Genomic DNA, 22,860 nt, shown 5'->3' with positions numbered 1-22,860 from the left:
AAATAAACTCCAAGAAAGTCAGACTAACTGAAATAAGTTTGGCTTATTTGGTAAACTTGCATTAGAGTAAAGGAACCTAGACCACCAATTTAATGATAACAACAATAATAATTAGCAATTAAGAGATCAAATCTCAAAACTCATAAAATAAAAATCATTTAAGTTTCCTAGGATATGGAAACATGTTTAACAGGGATTAAAAAGGCAAAACTCAATGCTTAATTCTCAATTAAAACCTAATATCATTTACATTAGTGCTTACATAAATGAAAAGTGGATATGTTAGAGGTTAATTATGATTGTGCACCATTGTAAATGTATTGTAAATTTATCAAAACACCAGTATCAATCTTGTATTAGATTCAAGAGAGCTTTTTTCATGTAAGAAACAAGTTTAGAGCCACAAATGCCTTCATTGTGAAGGAATGGGAGCTTTTGTGTATTTCAAAGTCATTTGGGGAGTTGAAAATACAAGGACAATCATATTTTTGCATCCTGCGTAAAAAATCAGAATATGTAACGTTTATATCAGGGGTGTCAAGATCCGTTCCTGGAGGGCCACTATCCTGCATGTTTTAGATGTTTCCCTCTTCCAACACACCTGATTCAAATGATCAACTTATCATTAAGCTCAGCAGAAGCCTGATAACGAGCCTGATCATTTGAATCAGCTGTGTTGGAAGAGGGAAACATCTAAAACATGCAGGATAGTGGCCCTCCAGGAACGGATCTTGACACCCCTGGTTTATATGGTCAATTTCCCTGGTCTCTGTTTATTTTACTTTGACAGTCTATCCCGGAAAATGTGTTTCTGCTTTGGTCATTTGACACATGCGCAGGAAGGATGTTTGCTAATTCTGCTACATTGGGGAATCTTTGTTGAAGTTTAGCTCTCGCGTTTTGATGGGTTAACCTCTTAACGAGAGTTTTTTTCGTTATCTTTTTAAATGATCACGTTACAGGTGTTATAATTACACTCGTGATGATTTCCGGTGGGTTTATAATCGATTCGCTGCCGGATAGCCTGAGCTGATATGGCTGTTGCTGGAGCGGCTCCTCAGATTTGCTTTTCCCCAGACAGATGCTTCTCAGCGTGATCCACAAGCTGGCTTTCCTCTGACTTATCTCTCATCGGTGGTGCCAAGAGCCGACACAGAGCTGCCAAACTTACGAAGGTAGCTACTGTATTTTCTCCTTCTCTTGTTTTGAAGGTGTCTCTTAGCTTTAGCTGCTGCCATTTACATCCAATCAGAAGCTAACTGTCACTGACGCTGCTACTCCAGTGACGCTATTTTAATAATAATTTAGCATCCAGTGTTCATACTAGGGGTAAACACTGGATAAAATCTGCTAAACTGTGCTCTCAGACTCATAATATTGCAATTGGTACAAGTAGCTAATTGTGGTCGGTTATATACCCACATGCCTTGTAATTAGTTTGATTTCTGATGATTAGTAAAGCTGTAACCATCTGTAGAGATGTGTCATGGAAACACGTGTTTTCATACATTTAATTTAATACTAATTTGGACGACCAATCCTTTAAATACTACAGGAGGAGAAACACAGGTGCTGTTGAGAATTTAAAAAAAAAAGTTCTCTGATAAAATCCCATAACGCAATACTCCAAATAAATAATTAGGGATTGCTATAAATCTACTTCATATTTTAGAGGCATTCATTGTGGAATTAGTTTAAATACTGATTTACAAAACTCGTCTAGGAGAAGAGATACAGATGCTCGTGAGGATACAAAGTTCTCCCTTAAAAGTCAATACCTTCAAATTAACTACCCAATAATAATCAAAGAGAATCTGCTGTTTGTGCTTGGCGGTATTTGTCTTGGAATTTATAATAACTTGCAGATGTACAATCATATGTAAAGGAGTGTCAGGGAAATACTTGTTTTCATGTATTTTATTTAATATTGGTTTGGTTGACTGACCCTTGAAATGGTCCAGGAAACGACATGCTGGTGCCGATAAAACTCCTTAATGTAACGTAATACCTCAAATAAATAAATAATAATAATCAAAGCACATCTGCTGCGTATGTTGGAGGGATTAGAGTTGGAATTTGTTCAAATTATGATGATTTTCAGAGCTATAAACATAGTAATTTGGGTGATCAAGCCTTTCAGTAGTTCGAGAAAAGAGGTGCAGGTGCAAGTGAGGATTATAAGTTTACTCATAAAACTCCAAAACCCAAATAAATACCCAATAACAATCAAAACAAATCTGCTGCCTGTGTTGGAGGCTTTAGTCTTAGGATCAGTCTTTATTTAGAATTGATGTATACAGTTAGGGTCGTATGTAAAGATATGCCTTGTGAAAATATGCTTGCGAAGCACCAAGTTTGAGCAGAGCTACCAGTTCTAGATACCAGCTGGAATGAGATTGGTTTGTCCTATAGGTTATTTATACTCTGGAAACTAGGTGATTCTTAAAACAGTCCAGGCCAAGAGATGCAGGTGTTGGTGAGGAGGAAAACGTCACCCTCAACTCAATATAGCAAAAATAAACAAGAAGTCGTAATCAGACCCACACTGCTGATGAAACGCATGAAAAATTCTATCCAAATTCCACCTAATGAGAGCTTCTAGCCTCTAATATCCGAAGCCTCCCATTCCTGCCTGAGTGAATCGGTTAACTGGCCACCACCAGATACCAACAATGACAAGCCCTTTAGTCACTGTGCTCTCTCTCTCTCGAACATGTTCAGACAAAATGCACGAGAGCCAAGCGGGGCAAAGCAGATCTGCTGCTTCACTGATACACAGAGGACAGAAAACGTCGGCTACTAGCAGTTATGAATCGATGGCAATGAGACTGACCAAGGAGTAATTCAGAGGCTGGTTATGTTTTCTGCATTTACATAGCTTAAATTATTTTAGCAGTGGTCAGTGCTTGAAGTCGGACTATTTATCTAACCCCTGCTGATGTCTTCCAGCTTGTTCTGCTGCCAATCGTTGTGCGCGTGTCAACTATGGAGACCACTCAGGTGACTTTGGCGGTCAGAGGAGAGACATCTCCAGGTAAATTTAAACCTGTTTGCAGACTAAATAATAATGCCTCGAGACTTGCTGCTACATGATATCTAACCTATATTTACAAGTAACAGTCAGATTAATATTTGCCTGTTTAATAGGCGATCCAAGGTATTTCTGGAGTAAAATATTCTTTCTACTAACGTGGTGTCATTGTACACTTTTGAGAGCCTGAACCTCCTCAGAAATGGAACCACAGCTGCTTACAGCTGAACTCTTTGGCATTGTCAAACCCGTTGATCACAGGAGACACTTCTGGAGCAGCAGTGACAAAACAAGTCCAAGTTTAACATTAGCCCACCTGCTGCTCCTCGTCCCTTCACTTTAGCATTGTTTTGCTTGTGTAATGGAGCCACTGAACCCTAAGACGGGCACCGAGCAGGGCAGCTATGTGTAAATGGGAAACTTTATAAAGTACTGCCAAGGTAGGTAGGTACAATGCCGGTTTACCTGCCACACCAAGACTGGCTTTGTGAAAACCTGCCCTGTCAGTAAGAATTAAAAAAAATCAACAGTGTGGTGCATTGTGGGACTAGTTTTATCAGCCTGTCCACTTTAAGCCAGATTGAATTGTGCCAAAACAAAAATGGAAGATTTTCTGCTCAGATTTCATTGCAGTCTGTCTCACTCAGTCACTAAATTCAGCATAAACTCTTCACCTGAACAGTCTCTGATATTGTATATGGTATCATTGTAATCTGTGACCATTGAAACACAGAGGTAGACATCACCTGTTGTGTTCTCATGTTTCATTGAAGAGATGTGATTGAAGTACTTCATTTGGTTGTGGCAGAAGTACAAGTGTTTCAAAGAAAGGTCCCACTTTTCTCCCCAAAGTCCCTGGTTCTGAGAAACATTTGGGTTTGAAGGATGAGTAGTCTTTTGAAATGTGAAGTAGGCTCGATAAACTTTCACTCACTTGGCTTTCGCAGTTCGATCTACGGGAGTTAATTCAAAAGTCTGTTTGGATTTTGTAAGTTCAAGGCTCATACATTTTCTGCTGTAGTTTGGAGTGATTAAAATTCACTTACACATATTAATATATTAATTGTAGAAATAAATGGATATTTCTTGTTATGTCAATAATTATTTTTTTTAAATGGTATTGGTGTATGTTAATATTTGAAGTTGATTCCTCTTGCATTTTTGCCGTGGCTCCACTTCTGAAAATGTTTTATGTTTTTGTAAAAACATGAACACACTACCTCAAATCTAACACTTTCCATCAGAACTATCATAGATGATACCTTTTAGTTTAGTTAAGGTACTGGAGAAATTGAGGAGGTGGCGTGAAAATCAGTTTAACTAGATTAAAAACAACCAAATTTAAAAAAAAAAAAGATGAGTTCAAAACAGCCATCAATGTTCTGAGTTATATGTTATCCAAGTAAGCAATGCTGCATTTGTGTTTTTAATTAGAGCTGCATCTAACAGTTTGTTTTCTGATTGTGGATTCGTGTGTTATTTTCTCAAAAACTCAATTAGTTGTCAGATGAGGGTAAAAAGGGGTGTGTTGTTTCACCCACAACCAAAAAATAATCAGTTTACTGTCACAAACGAGCTGAAAAACTTGGAAATATTCAAATTTACAAAGCTGGAATTGCAGACTTTTGGCCCTTTTTTTTCCCCAAAACAGCTTAATCGTTGCAAAAGCAGCCGTCAATTGTTGCAGCTCTACTTTTAAGTTAGCCCTGAGATTTCATGCTAAAATGCTCCTCTGACTATTTGTAGGTGAGGTGATTGCTGTTGTTGGTAGCTGTGAAGAACTGGGAAACTGGAGCCATCAGAAAGCTGTGACTTTACAGCCAGTTGGTGATGATGGGTGGGTAAACATGCAGCTCACTTCTATCCAGGTTAAATAATGTCCGCATGTGTAACTCTCAAACTGCTCAAATTGTTAATAATCACTCTAATTGTAGGTTTATTTTAAACGATTTTGCCTTTTAAAAAAAAAAAAAATAAAAAAAATCTATATTTTGTTTTACCGACAGATGTACCTGGACTGCAACAGTCACCGTACCTAAAGGTGTTGTTGCCAAGTATCGCTACTTCAAAGGCTTCTTTCTGGAGTCTAAGGTGAGTCTCTTCATTAAAGCAGTGGAGCCAAAATATCGAATAATTTGCTTGTAAATGTCAAAAATCTAGTTACTAGTTGTTAAAAAGATCAATAATCCTTTTTAATTTGTCTGCTATGTGATCTGATGGACTGATTCATCTCATTTTGCAGCTCATCAGTAGAACGAGGATAAACAAGTTTTGCTAGACTGTTTTGAATCTCAAAGTTACCATGAACTTGAGCTATAACTGCCTCTGATTATGTGTCACTGTCTAAGCTTGGATCATTCACCAAGTCTGTGGATTACCGTCACTGCATCTGTATTTATGCCTTCAGAAACAGCTTGAGGTCGGTGCTGTGGGATATATTTAAGTCCAGGAAAACTGCTCAGCTGGCTGGTTCTTATCTGGCACGTGAGGCTTTACTGGGCCTCTGCTGATCCTCCTGTCTGTATGCAAACATACACACTAACATTCATACCAGGAATCAGATTTCCTTGAAAAAGAGAGGGGAAAAAAAACGTGGGAGATATTTTCCTAAAATCAAGTAGTAGGTGCCAGAGTGCAAATGTTTCTGGTGACTTTGTGCAGCCTGAGTTTGGACGTGTTGTTGATTTCCTTTTTTATTCCAAGGGTGGAGCTTGCTTTGTGTGTAACGACATGTTTTGACTTGGTTTCCTAACGTCTTTGTACTGTTGCTGTGAGACGCCTTATTGTGTGGTTTGACCTAAAAATCTATGCAAAGTGTGACTTTTATGATGATTTGTGCATTTTCTGAACCATACTAGGAAGTTACTAGGAACTGCAGCAGCATTATAAGCAGGGTTTGAACTCACTGACATCTTTCAAAGTTGCAGACTTGACTGAAGCTGGCTGCTATGATGTGATTTCAAAGTAAATATCTAAAATAAGCTGGTGTATACACATTGTTGCTATGGTTAATTACATTAGTATCGCACACATGTAAAACAAGCAGCTTAATATGTAACTACAAAATGTTTCCAAGTTCTTTTTTTTCCCCTCACTAACAAATCCACTTTTCAGATTTCAACCCATGGTGGCTGACTGCCCTAGCTGGGGGATTGGTGACTATACCAGATCTCATTCCTTTTTCACACTCTGGTCCAGAGACAGGCTTTGAGACCACACTGAGAAGAAGTAGTTCACTGTATGTGATCTGAAAACCCTAACATTGTACCCAACATTGGAATTGCAGAGTGCAGGTGGCCCCTGTCAAGTGATAGTCAATATGTGGGAGACCCATCATCAGCCTCGCACGATGAGCCCCACAGGTATAGAACAACAAAATAAAGGTGCACGGTTTGGTGAAGTGTGTAATACTCAAACCCCCCATAGACCTCCCATCTCCTGCTGTCCGACAAGTAAAACAGCTGTCCACTGACAGGAATGTAGAGGTCGTTCTAGCTTATCCCGCTTTTAAAAAAAGTTTCTGTTTTTGGGTTGGGGCTCCACAATATATTGTTTCAGCATTTGCACTGCAATGATTGCTTGTGTGATACAAAAAGAAAGAAGTCTGATAGAAGATCATTTACTCCAATTTAAGGTTTCTTGGAGTGCTTTTTTTTTTTTCTTACTTTATTTACACACACAGACATGCAGGCTCCACATGTGGTGGGCAAAATAAAACAGAGGCACTGAAGATGTGGTTGCAAAGAGAAGCGCTTCTGACCATATAAATCAACCCTATGAAGCTCTGTCTGATGCATGCAAAACCAGATCTGAATGCTAAACAATGCAAAATGCTATTTTAGATGCTTTTCAGATATGATCTAAATGTTTTATTTTCAATGGAGATGAACTCCTTTGCAAAATCCCAATCATACCAGAAGTCATCTGAACATTTCTGTACCTTTTCATATCACAGTATATACATACATTACAGAAAAACAATATATCTAAATGTCAGTTTCCCCCTCTCGATACGATGCAGCCCTATTTTGGGTTTATAAGTGAACTAATGTTTCCAGGACTGCATTGTTTCCTCCCAGAACGCTGTAATTTACTGGTAGCCTCTGGAGCTTCTTGCTTATTTGGCACTGTGTGTATGCTTTTAAAAAAACAGATTAGTGGAGAGCACATGTTCAAATAATCAATAGCCACAGAGGAAACACTGCAGTGCAGCACACGTCATGGCCTGTCATTGTAGATCTCTCTGGTGAACATGCCATTGTGTTGACAAACAAAGCTCACTCAGTGCGAGATGGATGGGGGAATAGTTGCCGCTGCTTGGTGTCCTCTTTATTTATTTATTTTAACCACCTCATATTATCCTACCCCTTTTTTTTTTTTGTTTGTTTTAGTGAATCCTACTAACATGGTTTTCCTACTAAAATAAGAATTTGCTTTAAATATAAGATGCTTACATTTATGTTAAATGCTTTAAGTTCTTAATCGTTTCATAAACGACCTGCTAAGTTAACCGTAATGTCATACTAAGCGTTCTGGTTACAGATGTTTTGTGAGCATCCTTCCATGCTACTTTTAATGCTTTTTGTCTTTATTGCAGCACCACACCAGAATATTGATGATGGACAATTTGGCGTTCACAGTAAGTTCAATAAAAAACACACAAAGCCACGACAAAATGTCTTTAGACTACTTTCTAGAGCTGCAACGATAAATTGTCTGTTATTAAGTTACTTAGATTTTTGGAATATTTTCTAGTTTGCTCTGTAACTGTACAGTGAATATATTTGGTTTGTGGACAAAACACATTTTAGGAAGCACTGATAAACATTTTTCACCATTTTCTGACAATTTATAGACCAAATAACCTGTCGAACATTCAAGATAATAACAGACTTTTTACCTCACTTATATAAAGGCCCTGTGAGGCAAAACCACTGTACAAGTAAATTACAGGAAGTCTCTGAACACTTCCTTTCTTTTGAAGAACACAGGTTTTGAGGTTGTTCATTATACCCAAACAAAGGGTAGCCGCCGCCCTGCTTTTGTAGCTGAGACCAGTTCTGCAGTCAGCATTCATGAATAACAGAGTGGATGTACAGGCTCATCGCATGTTTTTTTTCTGTCTGTGTCCTCTGTTTCTATAGATGGGGTGAATTGTGTTGACTCTGGGTGGCTGACATGCCAAACAGAAATTCGCCTGCGTCTGCACTATTCTAAGATGCCTCCGGTGTCCATCACGAAGAAGAAATTCAAGAAGTCTCGCTTCAGGTAAGGACACGAAAGGCCAAATTTGACACCGAACAGCTGGAGAAAGTCTAGCGAGAAAGTGACACAAGACGGATCATTGCAGCACTACTGTTACCTGAGTGTAACTGAAGTCCTGCGTACATAATTATAATAAGAGTAGCTTAAGTCTGGCCCTCACTGCAGGAGTTTCGGGCTGATTTACCCTCATTTGAACCTTCACAGCAATCCCAGAAGTACCTGCTCTAGGATCTTGGCCTGAACAGACATTGGGTAGAGATTATTTGTCACTTTGAAGGGTCAACAGATCCAGTTATGCAAGCTGCTTGCTGAAAAATAAACATGTTCTGGAAAAGCTGGGTTGTTATGATTATCACACAAGTGGATAAGCAATGCAGCCCATTTTAGCTGTGTTATCTGGAGGTATGAAAACACCTCTCACCTCCAATCCTTGCTGAATAATAGACCCACTACGTTGACCACGTCTTCCCAACTATTCATCCAGATTCCTTTAACCTTCTGCTTTGGTTTTTCCCCATTGCAAAGTATTAATGACACAGCAAGTTGTTGCACCACAGTCTCCATTTGGTTTACATCTGCTTCCCCATGGGGTCACATGAGGCGATGCTCTGTTCCCTGATTGCGCTCTCTGACACAATAATCTTAATAATAACTGAAATAATCTTGGTGCTATTCTGTAGCGTCTTTCCAGTTTTAGATTTTGTGCATATTTGAAATTAGAGATAAGAAAATCTGCAAATTTTCTCTTTTGTGAGCGATGCAACCTGATTTTGAAAATCTGTAAGAATTTTAAAACTTCTGCAGTTTGAGCCTGATCAGGACTCAAAGCTGAATAGTTTTAAAGAGTGAAAGAATTCAACTTGTAATCCACTTTTATTTTATAAATCTGTAATTTTTAATTTGACTTTATCTGGCTGACTCTAATGTACCTCTTCATTTTTCCTGCCTTTACAGGATCAAGCTGACATTAGAGGGCATCGAGGAAGAGGAGGATGATGATGAGGAGGAGGAGGAGCTCAGTCCATCAACCTGCCACAAAATGACCCCCACTCTGGAGATCAGTCTGATCAATGCCAACGGCTACAAGTCACGTCACTCACAGCCTGAATGTGGCTACGCTCTGGAGCCGTCCCAGTGGACTGATTACAGCATCCACACCATGGACCCCGACAACCTGGAGCTCACCTTTGAGTTCTTTGAGGTATTAATACTCATGTTAAAACGACCTCTGATGATTCTGTACGATTGTTTTTTTTCTGGCTATGTATAATTAGAGTTGTATTAATCCTGTTTTTGTTTACAGGAGGATCTGAGTGAGCATGAAGTCCAGGGTGATGCCCACCCAGGACATGCAGGCACCGCCTGCCTCCTCTCTTCCTCATTTTTGGAGAGTGGCAAAGACATTGGAGTAGTTACACTTCCCATAATGGGACGAAACTCCAGACAGACCATCGGGAAAGTAAGAGGTAAGATATTGTGTGTATTTACACTGCAAAGCAAGTGCACTACTCGCTGAGCTATCTGAGTTACTGTATACACACCTGTTACTAATGTTTGTGTGTAAATGTACAAACCGTGTCACGTTGTTGTTCTGTTTTTAGTGGATTACCTGGTAATTCGACCCATCCAGGGGCTGCAGTGCAACATGAGCTCGTCGTTCACCAAATACTGGAAGAAAAGAAGCACTCTGAGTGTGGGTCACCGTGGAGCCGGCAGCTCACATGCAGCCAAGTGAGTCAAACAGGAAAAACTGGACCTGCACTTAGGTTAAACAAAAAGAGAGAAAAAATGAGTCATCATGTACTGTACAAAATGGGGCTCAATCAGTTGATAAAAAGATGCAAATTTACTACTATATATTCAACTTCAGCAAAACATTTAGACACGAGGAGTTAAAATTAACACTAAAACACATCGTGGCTTAGATAAAGCTTTCATTCTGCTGTTAATTTAGACTTTTACACCAAGTCCTGTAAATCTTTTTTTTCTTTCCACTTGGATTGTGAAAATTTAGGAGTTTCATTGTCTATTATTCCGTCAATGTTTTTCTTCTCGATTGATCGATTCATTATATGGTCTAAAAAATGTCAGGTAATGGTGAAAAATCTTAATGAGTGTTTCCCAGAGCCCAAAATGATGCCCTTAAATGTCTTGTTTTGTCCACAACACAAAAGAAAAAAAACAGAAAATATTTAAATTTAAGAAGCTGAACTAAAGAATTTTGACTGTTTTCGCCTTAAAAGTCAATCAGATTAATTGTCTAAGTAAGTAGTTGCTAATTTGTTTATTAGTTAACAACAAATTGATTCGTCATTAAAGCTTTAGTTTTCATGGCAGAAAAAGAGTCCAAAATGTCACCATAAGTCGACATTTAGAAATGCATGCACACAACATAAATTCCTGTCAAAAAAATGTGTGTTGTGTTGGTATTTTACAGGCATCACAGAGTCAGAGAGAACACAATAGCCTCCTTCAAAAGTGCTGCTAAACATGTAAGTCTCTGAGATGATTAATGCATGAGAGAATATCACCTTTGACATGACCTCTATTTAAATACTTGTGTTCTATCTGTGTACTTATAGGGTGCAGCCTTTGTGGAGTTTGACGTTCACCTCTCCAAGGACGCTGTTCCTATCGTTTACCATGATCTGACCTGCTGCATATCCACCAAGAAGGTAAATTAAAATCCTGTGGTGTACTTTGCCCTGAAACTCCTCTGTCTCTGTTGATATTTTTGTTCGACTGGAAAAACGTGTCACAATATACAGGCTGCAATTAACATCGATCCACCGTTGCACAAGTAATTCTTTCTCTGACTCGACAGAAAAATGACATGAATGTGGAGCTTATTGAAGTGCCAGTGAAAGACCTGACATTTGACCAGCTGCAGCTTTTGAAGGTAAGCCCTGTTCTAATTGGTTTACTAGAATATCTTATACGGATGAGGAAAAATGTACATTAGTACTTGCACAATGACAGGAATGCGATGAGAATAGCTGGGCCACATATGGAGCTGCATTGTATCCTGATCTCGGCCAGGTGTTTCCGCAGTCTGTGCAGCTTGACCTCATTTTTTTAGAAATACTTCTGCCCTGCAAGTCACCAAACCCCACCTCCAGTTCAAGCTGTACAGTAAAAGCTACAAATAGCATTGGTCTTCTCTTCAGAAAAAGATTTGTTTGTCCATGGCATTGCTTTGCATCAGCACCAAGTTTAAATCCAAAGAAATGTGGATGAAATGTCACCATCCAGACTGTACCAGGTGTAATCTGGGCTTGAATGATTTGTGTTCATAGTATCATATGGCTGCTGATACTGAGTAAATAGTTCCTGGGTATCTGTGTCTGCATCAGCTAAGAGAGAACGTTAGCCATTTACTAGTGTCTTGTTGACGTGGCAATCGAGATTGTTATACAGTTAAATGACAAAAAAAACTATTGAGACCAGAATGGCAATTAGACTATCTTGGTCATTACTGAGATCGTGGTTGTTCATGAGCTTTAAGGATTAAATCTAATATTTGATTAAACACAGCACTGCTTTAATGTCATCTTGTGCTACGTTGCCACTAATGTGCAAATCTTACATCTCCTCCTTGCATCTTCTAAAGGAAAAATATGTATAAACTGTGTGTTAAAGGACACTACAATTTACCAAAGTTCCTTAAATGTGTCATATGCAGGGCATAGTAGCCGCTAGCTAAGCCGCTGTACACAGAGAAGCCTCTAGTCTCCATTTGGTTATTGTAGCAACTCAGACTTGATGTGACCAGATTTACTTACTTTTGGTTCTTTGTAAGCGGAGCGTTTTAAAATATCAGTCATTGTAAGAATTAATTGTAAAAAGCCCAAATCCAGCAACCAAAACTAAACTCATTCCACCAACCAAACGAGTACCATGATGTTTTTTTCCTGGTGTTTAATGCCATAATGTGTGGTTTCTTTTGTTGCACAGCTGGCTCATCCCGCTGCCATGAAAGGAAGTGATCACAAAGGTATGCTTCTGTTTTTGTGTGTTTTTTTTCATGCCTGGCCCTGGCTGCTCAGAGCTTGGATGAAAGATTTAAGTGGCTAAGCTGTAAAATGTTATGATTTTAGTAGGTAATGTGCCTTTATTTCATAACGTGCTTAAATTTTAGCTTTGCTCCACAAAGTAGTGTGTTGTTTTGTTTTTTTTTGCAGAGCAGATAAAAAGAGAAGCACAAGTTCAGTTTTGAACAAGGATTAGTTTGTGTGGCTCATTGTACATCAAAGCAAAGTGGTGATTCATGTATAATCAGAACAGATCATTTTTGTTATGAACTCTAACAGTTATTTGTTTTGTTTATTCTTCAGATCTGCTGGACGATGAAGATGAAATCGATGAGCATCAGCCGTTTCCCTCTCTCTCACAGGTGCATAACGTTATGATGATGTGCTTTGCTATGAATATTTTATGATCTATGGCATACTGTGGTCTGCTGAGAATTAAAGTTGTATATTTTAACTGTAATGGAGATGTAAAAGCCCACCTGAGGACAAGAGTTTACAATTAGCAGTAGCTATAAACTGCCAGTGCAGCACATCTGTTAGACCTACGTTGACCTACATTTCACATCTTAAATAAAACATAATTTCAGTGAGGATATCACTGACTTTTCCTCCACTGAGTCTAACTCTGTGACAGTAAGATTGCTATCTATAATTTGTAGATATTTCAAGCTATTCCTGAACATGTTGGCTTCAACATTGAGCTCAAATGGATCTCCCAGATGAAGGTGAGTATATTCTACAACAGAAAAGGGAAAAACAAGCGGCTTTTAATTTCTAAAATAAGCTGATGTTTCTCACCACTTTGTGTTAACAGGATGGATCATGGGACGGAAACTTGTCAAGCTACTTCAACATGAACACCTTCCTCGACATTGTTCTGTCCTGCGTTCTGCAAAAAGGTGGAAAAAGACGGATTGTGTTCTCCTGCTTTGACCCAGATGTCTGCACCATGTAAGTGCAATTGGATTAAGTGCACACTTTGAGGTCTAATGAGCCGTAGAAACTGCATGCCGTTCACAAACGCGTGCCTTCGAGTAGAAAAAGAACCTTTGAACCAAACTGAAAACGCGTAATATTTTTTTCTTTATCTTCAGGTAGTTCCGCTTGTAACACTGGAAAGCATCACTTAGAATGTGGAACTGCTTATTGCTGCTTCAGGATTTGGTGTTCTCCAGCAGTTGATGAGATCTGCTTCTATTTGTCCGTCAGGGTGCGTCGTAAGCAGAACAAGTACCCCATCCTCTTCCTGACTCAGGGAGTAACAGACCGGTATCCGGAGCTGATGGACATCCGCTGCCAGACAACTCAGATCGCCATCAGTTTTGCGCAGAGTGAAAATATTCTGGTGAGAACTGTTTGCATGGTAGAGCTGCAGCCGACCAAAGAAAATCTTGGTCGGCTGCAATCGTACCTACTTCAGTCAATCAATTTGCCACAAGGAAAAGAGAATCTGCGTGTTATCTGCTAGCATTCCATCTACTAGCCTTATCAGCCTAAATAAATCATAAACTAAACAAGTGTTTGCAGCACAGCAAAGTCATGTGTACAGGTAGTCTGCTCCTCTAATTGCTAAAAATAATGGATTAATCCCGTAAGGCTATTTATGTCGCACTTTCTTCTTGTTTAAATTAACACTGAAGGTTGTCTGGCCAACAAGAATTTGGCCAAATGAGAGCATATCGACCAGTTTTATAATAAAATTTCTCATGCAAATTTGGAAAAATTCTCAATATAGTCACTTGAGAACCAGAAATATTTTATTGATCCCCAAGGGGAAATTGCTAATGCTACAGTTGCTTCCTTCTCCAATTTTTTTCTTCTTCTAAAAGACTTTCAACAGCTTGTAGGGGAATTTAGCATACCATTCTGTGAACTGTGATGCACAGGAGTGTAAAAACTTAAACATGCTGTCCTCTTTTCATTCACTGAACTTTATCTGCTGCTCTTCCAGGGAATCAGCGCCCACACCGAGGAGCTGTTAAAGAACCTGAACTACATCGGGGACGCCCAGGCTAAAGGTCTGGTGGTGTTCTGCTGGGGAGACGACAACAATGATCACGAGACCAGGAGGAAGCTGAGGCAGCAAGGAATAGACGGGCTCATCTATGATAGGTGGGTTATAATTCGGCATGCGTATCTGTGGCTGCCACGTGAATTCTTGTAGAACCACAAACATCTATGTGGTGTTTAGGCTCAGTGCAAGCAGGAAGAAGGGATTGCTGTTACTGGTCTCCTCTTCTTTTGGATTTGTCTTTACTACTTTGCTTCTCATTGTTCATTGCTACATGTTCATCAGCTGACACTAAAGACATACTGGCAGTTGCAATTAACTTTGAGAAACAAAATTCTTTTTTTTTTTTTTCAAAGCTTTCCAATCATTTTTTTGTAAATGGGAAAGATTAGTTATGGTAGTTATTTATATCCAGAAACACACTTATTGGTTGTAGTGTGAATTTCTTAGATTGCTGACTCATAGTTCTCTAAAGGCTGGTGTTTATGTAACATGAAAGTCTGATAACATTTTATCAGACATGTTTTACATTTGCCCGCAAACCTCCAGAAGATAAAGCTATGTGTAGATAATGGATGGATGTTTCCCCAGTATTCACTTTAGTGTTTGCCTGTCCACCAAGAACACTCAAGAAAATAGTTATTTCCTGAACAGTATTGTGTTTTGGCTTTTATTAAATTTGAGCTGCTACAGCTTTCAGCCATCAGCTGTTGTTTAAACAAACTTTCCTTACTCCCAGCAGGTAAATGATTAACAGGAACATACGCTGCTGTCGAATGTGTCGCTGAACTGTGATGATTTCCAGCTACAGGTTGTGTCACAGTGCTGTTGTTTTGGTACAGGCTGAAAATCAGACTGTTTACACACGGAGACGCAGACCAGTTTAAACAATGTTAAACGCACACTGCGCATTAGAGCTGAACCATATGGGGAAAACACACAATCGGAGTTTTCCAACTTCTCTGGCAGATGTTGCGATTTGATTTCAAGCCTAGTTTCAGTTTAGTGTTCTGTGTCACATGTAACGGAGCATTATCACATGAGCTAATGACAAAAACGTTACTGTCACACAAGACGGCATGAATCTGTGAAATCACTGTTAAAAATCTGGGTCAAACACGTTACAAAACATCTATCTAGTTTTTTGCAGTTTGCTTTTTTTCAGTCCTTCAAATCACAACTTTGATTTGAGATTCATTAAATCTTCAACCTTAACAGGAATTAAGATTGAGATGGTATGAATATGTATTATGTCGCTCCTCCACTTTCAGTACTCGTATCCCATACTTCCATTACATATTGCAAAGTGACACCTGTTAATCGTGTTGTGTTTTTACAGCTCACCTGGCTGATGAGCTTTTTACCAGAACTAGCTATGGGTCATAGCCGTATTAGCATGTACTTATCAATTGTCACCACATGTTCTACTTATTTAATGCATGCTTTTTTTTTAAAAAAAAAAGACATAATTCTTTATCTTTAAGTCATTTAATGAAAAAAAATTGCAGTTGGAAGTAATGCAGTACATTTAAGTCAGAATATCCTCGTTCTTCATGCTCTTATGTGAAATGTTTCATTGCTCTTTTAACTCATAGGTCAGTGGATGAGGCCACACTGTGAGCTACAAACTACTCCTGTCCAGACATGAACCATTCTAATCAAGCACAGATAAAACATCTTGATAAACATTCTCTGAATTCAGCTTTTCGTGCTGAAGCCTGTTAAGTAACCCCCTGGACCTTGTCCCATTCGGTTTTGTTTCTGTCCTGGCTGACTCCACACCTGAGTTATTAAGCAGGCATTTCATTTTCATCAACAGATTACTCCATTCATAGCTCCTTTTCACATGAACACTCAGCTGTTTGTCAGGGTTTATGGTGTTATATAATCAAGCACTGGCAGGCATGGTAATTATTTGGCATCTGTCATAGCTTCAGACAAAAAGGTTTGATTATTCGTTGAGTAATCTGTGAGTGGGAAATTCATTTACAGCAAGAGCCAGTGTGGTTATGTAAAGCTGTCGATGGTGGCAGAGCAGGAATTTTGTCTTTCTGGTCTCAACAAAGCTGCGTGACCAGCAGGTCGTGTTTGTTCAGCCGTTTCACTTCTGTGTTTCACTTTACAATGACATTTGCTCTACATTTATGTTCACATTTCGGCCCAGACTTTTGCAGACCTTTGCAGAAACCATAGACCCCTAATTACTACCTAGCAGTCCCTGCAGATTCCACTTAATCTGAAATAAAAACAACTGACATCTCCAGGTTGATGTTATAACTGTGCCTCTTTCTTGCAGAATTTGTGAAAGCTTGGTGCCACATTTTGACTGAAGTTCTCCAGAGTCCCGTAATGTCTCTCTGGTTCCTGGCTGTGTTTTGTGGATGTACTCACTCTAAACCCCTTGGCTTGTTTTTGCCCGCCCCGCCCCGCCCCGCCCCGCGCCTCCCCTCAATTACTATCTAAATATATATCACTCATTAAATGCTACAGGAACAACATACTGTTCCTTGACAATGATTCAAGACGGTTGACTGATCGCATTTCCTACGCTTTAGTAGTCCAGTAACAGTTGTGGTTTTTGTCTGTTTTGAAATCTTAAAAACTGGGATGGTACCAAACACAGTTGTTTGATTTGTCAACTGCCATGTTTATCATTTTTGAGGCCAGTTTCTACAGATGAGAGTGAAGTCTTTAGTCTTTATTTTCTAAATGGCTGTGTATCATTTCGGGTATGCTATCAAAGGCTTCCTTTTTAGTAGTTTAAGCATGCTTGAAGTAATATTCAGTGATATTTTTGAAGCAAGAGGCACCAAGACTGAATGGCTTGTTCAGTGCATGACGTATTGGCTTCTGTAACTTTAGCTGTTCATTTTCCTAAAAATTAATGTACGCAAGTTTCATATCATAACAGCGCCTTCACAGCCATACATACTCACTACGTTTATATTATTATTATTATTATTATAAACTTTATTTCAGACTCCATTGGTCCATAAAAAACACAGAAAACATTACAACACTAAAAAACATACAAACACTTCATCCAATGTTTCCACAAACTGGATGTATACCTTGTGCTACTCCTTATAGGCTCAATTAAAGACAAAATAAGCTCATTTTGTGACACATTCAAACGACAAATAAAATTATACATAACTTTCCTAATCACAGCATGCATAGTGAGAACATTTCGATTCACAAATATCTGGCTCGCACTGGTCCACCTGGGAAGTCTCAACAGGATCCTGAAAGCATCATTATAAGCCACCTGAAGCCTCCTTAGCTTTGCTCTGAACTCTTTAAAACTTTTCAATATGTAAAAACACAACTGCTGAAAACACTCACAAAAAGACTCAACAATGAAGCGATTAATGAACACCCAGTGGTTTATACCCACAGGTCCAACAAGTACATGCATTCAAGCCTTATATCACAAAAACTCTCCACCTCTCAAAAACTTTCATTTGTCACAGCTTATTTTTCACAAATATACTTTCTATTATTTGCACCTGTCAAGCTTGTGGATGATCTGCTTGTACTACAGTTTGATTTCTTTACCAAAGGGGTGATCGCACTGGACCCTCTGCCTTCCATTTGGTGAATCCTTTAACAGCCTGTTTGGTGAAATAAGTGAAACACAGTCAGTTTATTGAGGCCATTCTGTCGGTCAGACATCCTACATTTCAAGAAACTGGCTACAGGCTTCTTACAAGTGTGCTCACTTTAAGAGATGGGGTTGATAACTTGATGATGCTCGCAGACAGATGGCGTGATGCTTTTTGTTTCTTTACTCTTGACCTAATCTGCTTTGGTGCAGGTTGTAAAATTGAGCCACCCAAATGTAGCTGATAAGGTGGTCCACCCAAAGTAAACTCACTGTTGCCATTATGTGAAGTTTCGTGTCAAGCCCGTGGGCGTTGCTTCACAAAGTGAACATGCCAGGCAGGTGAAAAGTCAAGTAGTGAGCTCAAAGCATAGATGGCATCCAAAAATGCTTTAACCCTCTGAAACCCAGGTCGGTGTTTTTATTTGCCCCTGTTATTATTTTCCTCACTGTGGACTCACTTTTCACTGTATTATAAATTGCTGTTCCTCAATGGAAACAGAACAAGCATGGCTAGAAAGAGAAAACTCAAATGTGTCTATTATGCATTGTTTATTCATTTTACAAAAGTTGAAAAAAAACATGTACAACATTTTCCCAAATACTTACAGGTGTCACTAATACTGGAAAAATGGTGGCTGTACATACTGGAGACATGTTCTTATTTACATTTTTAACTTGTCTCCTATCTGCTCGAGTTCAACCAAACCATTTTTTTTTATTATTACAATCTGGTGCAAACTTTTCATTTTGGCAAATTCCTAAATACGACAAATATAGTAAAGTGATTTTGATTAATTGTAACGACTTTAAGCTTACTTTTGGCGAGGTTTCCAGATGAAACAGCACATCACACACACGATATGTTTAAGGACCATTAGAAAGTTGAAAATTGGAATGTTCTTTCTGCTTTTAAACCCACCTGTGTTTTTGGGTTCAGAGGGTTAAGAACAATCAGAAATGGCTCCTTCTCACTGCCAAAGTGTCGACCAGTGCAATCATTCCCAAAATCAACATGAATGCAGCCGATATTGCTGCTTCTATTGACATGGTTGCATGAAAAAAAAAAGTGTGGATTACTGTTTGGGAAGATTACTTCTTTGCTAGATAGTCTAGAGCTGCACTGGAGTAGTCTTCGTATTTTTGCATCTTGCAAGTAGAAATTTCGGTGCAGCTTATATCAGATAAATTACTTTTTTTTTTGCAAGTTTGTACTGACATTATTTCCACTTAGCCGTACTGATAACGTATCACTTTGAAGATTTGTGCATTATGAAATTGCATTGCCTAACTTATTTGTTCCAAGTAAATTATTTAAAAGGAGAGAATGAGTTTAATGTGATAGGCCTGCAACATGCATCAGTATCTAACCACAAACATCTCCTTCTTCCTCTAGCATCTGTGAAGAACAAGGAGAGCAACCAAACATCTTCCAGGTAGAGGCGCAACACTCCCTGCAGGAGGTCATTACAGAGGAGACCCTGAACAGCTCCACCTGTTCCTGCTACTCCATCCCCTGCTCCATGGCGCCCTGCACGGCCTCCAAACCATGTGTTGGAAGCGTGGAGTCTGATTCTGGCCTCAGCTCCTCCTAAACACCTCTGAGCCGTTCAACACACCTTATTGTTCACACTTGTACTCACTCAAGAGGACCACGGTGGGAACGCGGGTTTAAGCTCACAAAACATTTCGCGTGTCTTTAATCTTTCACAAATAGTCACCGGGGTAAACACCACTTTACCCATCTCCGCTCCACATTTCGTCTTGTGTCATCAGCAGTTTTACTATGTAGGCTTTCTATTGAAACATGGAAGTTCAGCCAAAATCTGACTTTTTTATTTATTTTTTGGTCTGACAGACGGCAGATTGTTTCGGGACCAGAACAGTCTGATCTTTATTATCAGGAAACCATGTTAAATAAGGAAGTTAAATACTTCAGTTAATATTTATTTAGCCAATAAATTTCATTTCCTCATCGTGTAAGTGCTAAAAATGTCCTGCTTGTGATATTTTACGGGTGGTGAATTATGATGATGCAGGGCGATGCTGTTATTTCTCAGTTTCTGCTGGTGTGTTTGATTCAGTGCATGAAGCCATTACCTGAAGCGTTATTTTCATGGTCTCAAATTTGGCCATGTTTCCTACCAGTCACAATCAGCTGCATTTGGATGAGGGTGCAGGTTGCCATTAACAAGAACTCGCTCCTTGGTGGTTTTTATATAACCTGTATGACTGTTTTAGTTGCTCCCATTTTTCATGTCTTTAAACTCCTACTTTTTGACTTGGTGATTAATAAGAGGTGCAATCAAAAGATATGGTGACTGTTTAACAAAAAAAAAACTAACCACACTCTGAGGTTACAGCACAACCGGATCAACCACATGACATCGTGGTACAGTTCAGGTTAACGGCGAATGTTGTCCTCAGACGCCTTTTAAAGTGGAGTTCGGTATGATTCATGGTGCACAACTACGCACAGAAAAATTTAAGCAATGCACATGCTCCTTGTGTCTTTCATTGCAAAGACTCGTGTTTTTAAAACAAAAATATATGTAAAACAAACCCCAATGTTGTAATGCAACGTGATCCACACTCACAGAAGCTCCTGTTAGCATTATTGCACATTCTCACACAGTTTCCGAACTTCTTGATTGCTCCTTGCTGCTGTTGGTGTAAATTGCGCTCTGCATACTGTATGTACTGTAGCCTTAACTCTAAGAAAGCAGAATGTTTTGTTAGCGAACACACTTGCCACAGCCTTAATTGGAATACAATCACATCTTTCTGTTTCTGGCCTTTAGCTTCAGCATCACTGGTACCTCACTCATCATCCATCACAATGGAGCTGGGCTCAGATGTGTGTACTTCTATACCACCTTCACAATACTCCATACTGCGCGACAGATTATTTTCTGTCCCCAGATACCCTTGAATCCATTTACATGATGCTGATTGTAAATAGCTGTCTCTGCACAATCTGTCACCTACAAACTAGTGATTAATGCATGTATATCTGTATGATAAAACAAAAAGGAAGAATTAATGAATTTAATGTGGACCATGAACTGCCACTTGTAATGTAAATAAAACTTATGTTTGCTTATTTTGTGTTTCACTGTTTCTTAATACATGTTTTGCAAAAGTTAGGCTGTAAAATGACAAGAAGGCTGCAGTTGGTCTCATTGCTGGAAAGAGTCTAGATTTTGCCATTTTAATTGAAAGCTACAGCGTGATACTGTTGAATCTTAGGAATAGACCAGGCAATTAAAGTTAAAATCAGTTACAGAATACCTGAATTATTGGCAAGCCAAACACCAGAGTTAATATGGGATTAATTCTGATAGACATAGAATTTATATCTGCAAGCTGATGACAGTTTTGTTTATACATTCAATCAGCTATATGTTTTTATTTTACAGAGTGCTGTAAAAGTACTAATAAATTTAGCAATCCTGCATGCAATTAAATATTAATTTCAGAGTGGCTGTGGTTACGTGCAAAATATAAAGCAGGTGAGCCAAAAATTACATAAGGGCTCTTTTATATTACATTTAAGAAGTCGAAACAGAAGCTGCCTCGCGTCAGTGTGCTGTCCTGATTAGATTAGAAATATAAGTAATAACGAGGCTGTTAGCTTCTATTCGGTAATAGTGCTATCTGCAGACAAGGAAAATGTTGTGCTGGAGTATTTTCCAAAAGCTCGCCTCTAAGATTGTTGGTCATAACTGATCAATAACGGATTAGTAAATTATACCATTAATAACATTTCTAATAATTACAGGTAACAAACCACATATAAATAATATATACATTTTTATGTTTAGGGATTTTAAACAGCAGGGGATATAAGCAGAATACCAGGACATCAAAACAACAACAGTGCAAGAAAACGTGACTACAACATTGGTATATTTCTACAATAAAAGACAGGTTAAGGTTCGTTAATTAGTAAGAGCACGCTCAATAGTAGTCGAGATGACTGAAGTAAATATCTTATGGCGACTGTCTGGCAGAGTATCAAAATGGACCTTGAAACTGGTTCATCACTGATCAGTTTCATTTGCAGCAGCCTCAGCTGTTGTAAGCTTAATCTTAATTGAATAACATATTGCTTAATTATTACACAGGTGCTTATGTGTTACACCCTAACCTGGCTTGGAAGAATCTTCAGTTCCTAGGAGACTTGGCTTGACAGACTTATTGTGCTTTTTGAAAAAATAATTTGCGTGGAAATTTTATAAATTTTGAATTCTCTAAGTGTCCATCAGAGTTATTTACTGCAATAAACCATGATCACTGACTCATGTCTTCATAAGAGAAGAGCAAATTCACACTTAATCTTATTACATTCATCTCTGACACTCCTAACTTGCAGGATAAAAGGCCAAAGTATAATATTTCTATATAAGCAGAGCTTTAGTCACTGTTGAGGCAGAATAATTTCAGAATTATTTGTGTAAACTCACCGTCATGTCTTTCTCCCTGAAACTGTGCTTCTTTGATTTACATCTGTGAGAGATGAGATAAGGCCTCCTCTGTACAGCAGGCTGGCATCATTGGCAGCAGAAACTAAAACTGGCAGATCGACAAACCTTCACATGAAACAGCACATAGTTAATATATAAAATACTGAAAGGAGTAATACAGTTCACAACATAAGTAGCTCTTAACAGTACAGTACAGTTCAGTACAGATTTCATTACTGCTTTCTGAGTACTTCATGTATCCACCTTTAGCTTTGATGACAGAACAAGTCCTCCTCTGTCTGGAGGAGACCAAATTTCTGAAAAGATGTTCTGCCATTGTTCCCATATCAGCGACTCTGTGCTGGAGGGGTTGCTCCAACTTTCTTTTTAAAATACCACAAAGGTGTTTAAGTGGAGTCTGGCCAGGCCACATACTTGCAAACACCTTTTAC

At 38.8% G+C, this 22,860-nt stretch overlaps 1 protein-coding gene across 3 annotated transcripts; it reads left to right on the top strand.

Annotated features, from left to right (window-relative positions):
• The first annotated feature begins 817 nt into the window (after positions 1-817).
• gpcpd1 (glycerophosphocholine phosphodiesterase 1) lies at positions 818-21,045 on the top strand. Of its 3 annotated transcripts, XM_022194677.2 has the most exons (21): positions 818-1,175; positions 2,722-2,850; positions 2,950-3,034; positions 4,778-4,868; positions 5,038-5,122; positions 6,318-6,393; positions 7,629-7,670; positions 8,176-8,299; positions 9,251-9,497; positions 9,600-9,762; positions 9,898-10,027; positions 10,734-10,788; positions 10,879-10,971; positions 11,121-11,195; positions 12,251-12,290; positions 12,631-12,689; positions 12,987-13,052; positions 13,142-13,278; positions 13,537-13,672; positions 14,279-14,439; positions 19,339-21,045. In XM_022194677.2, the coding sequence occupies exons 3-21, from the start codon at positions 2,986-2,988 to the stop codon at positions 19,535-19,537; spliced, it is 2,028 nt and encodes a 675-aa protein (XP_022050369.2). In that variant the 5' UTR covers positions 818-1,175; positions 2,722-2,850; positions 2,950-2,985; the 3' UTR covers positions 19,538-21,045. The 3 variants fall into 3 exon arrangements, with proteins under 3 accessions (XP_022050369.2, XP_022050368.2, XP_022050370.2); XM_022194676.2 differs by lacking the exon at positions 2,722-2,850; XM_022194678.2 differs by lacking the exons at positions 818-1,175; positions 2,722-2,850; positions 2,950-3,034; positions 4,778-4,868; positions 6,318-6,393 and having other exon boundaries at positions 5,104-5,122.
• Positions 21,046-22,860: the final 1,815 nt, after the last annotated feature.

This window comes from Acanthochromis polyacanthus, chromosome 16, assembly GCF_021347895.1.
Source record: "Acanthochromis polyacanthus isolate Apoly-LR-REF ecotype Palm Island chromosome 16, KAUST_Apoly_ChrSc, whole genome shotgun sequence".
Lineage (NCBI taxonomy): Eukaryota > Metazoa > Chordata > Actinopteri > Pomacentridae > Acanthochromis > Acanthochromis polyacanthus.
This window is presented reverse-complemented; position numbering and strand designations above follow the sequence as displayed.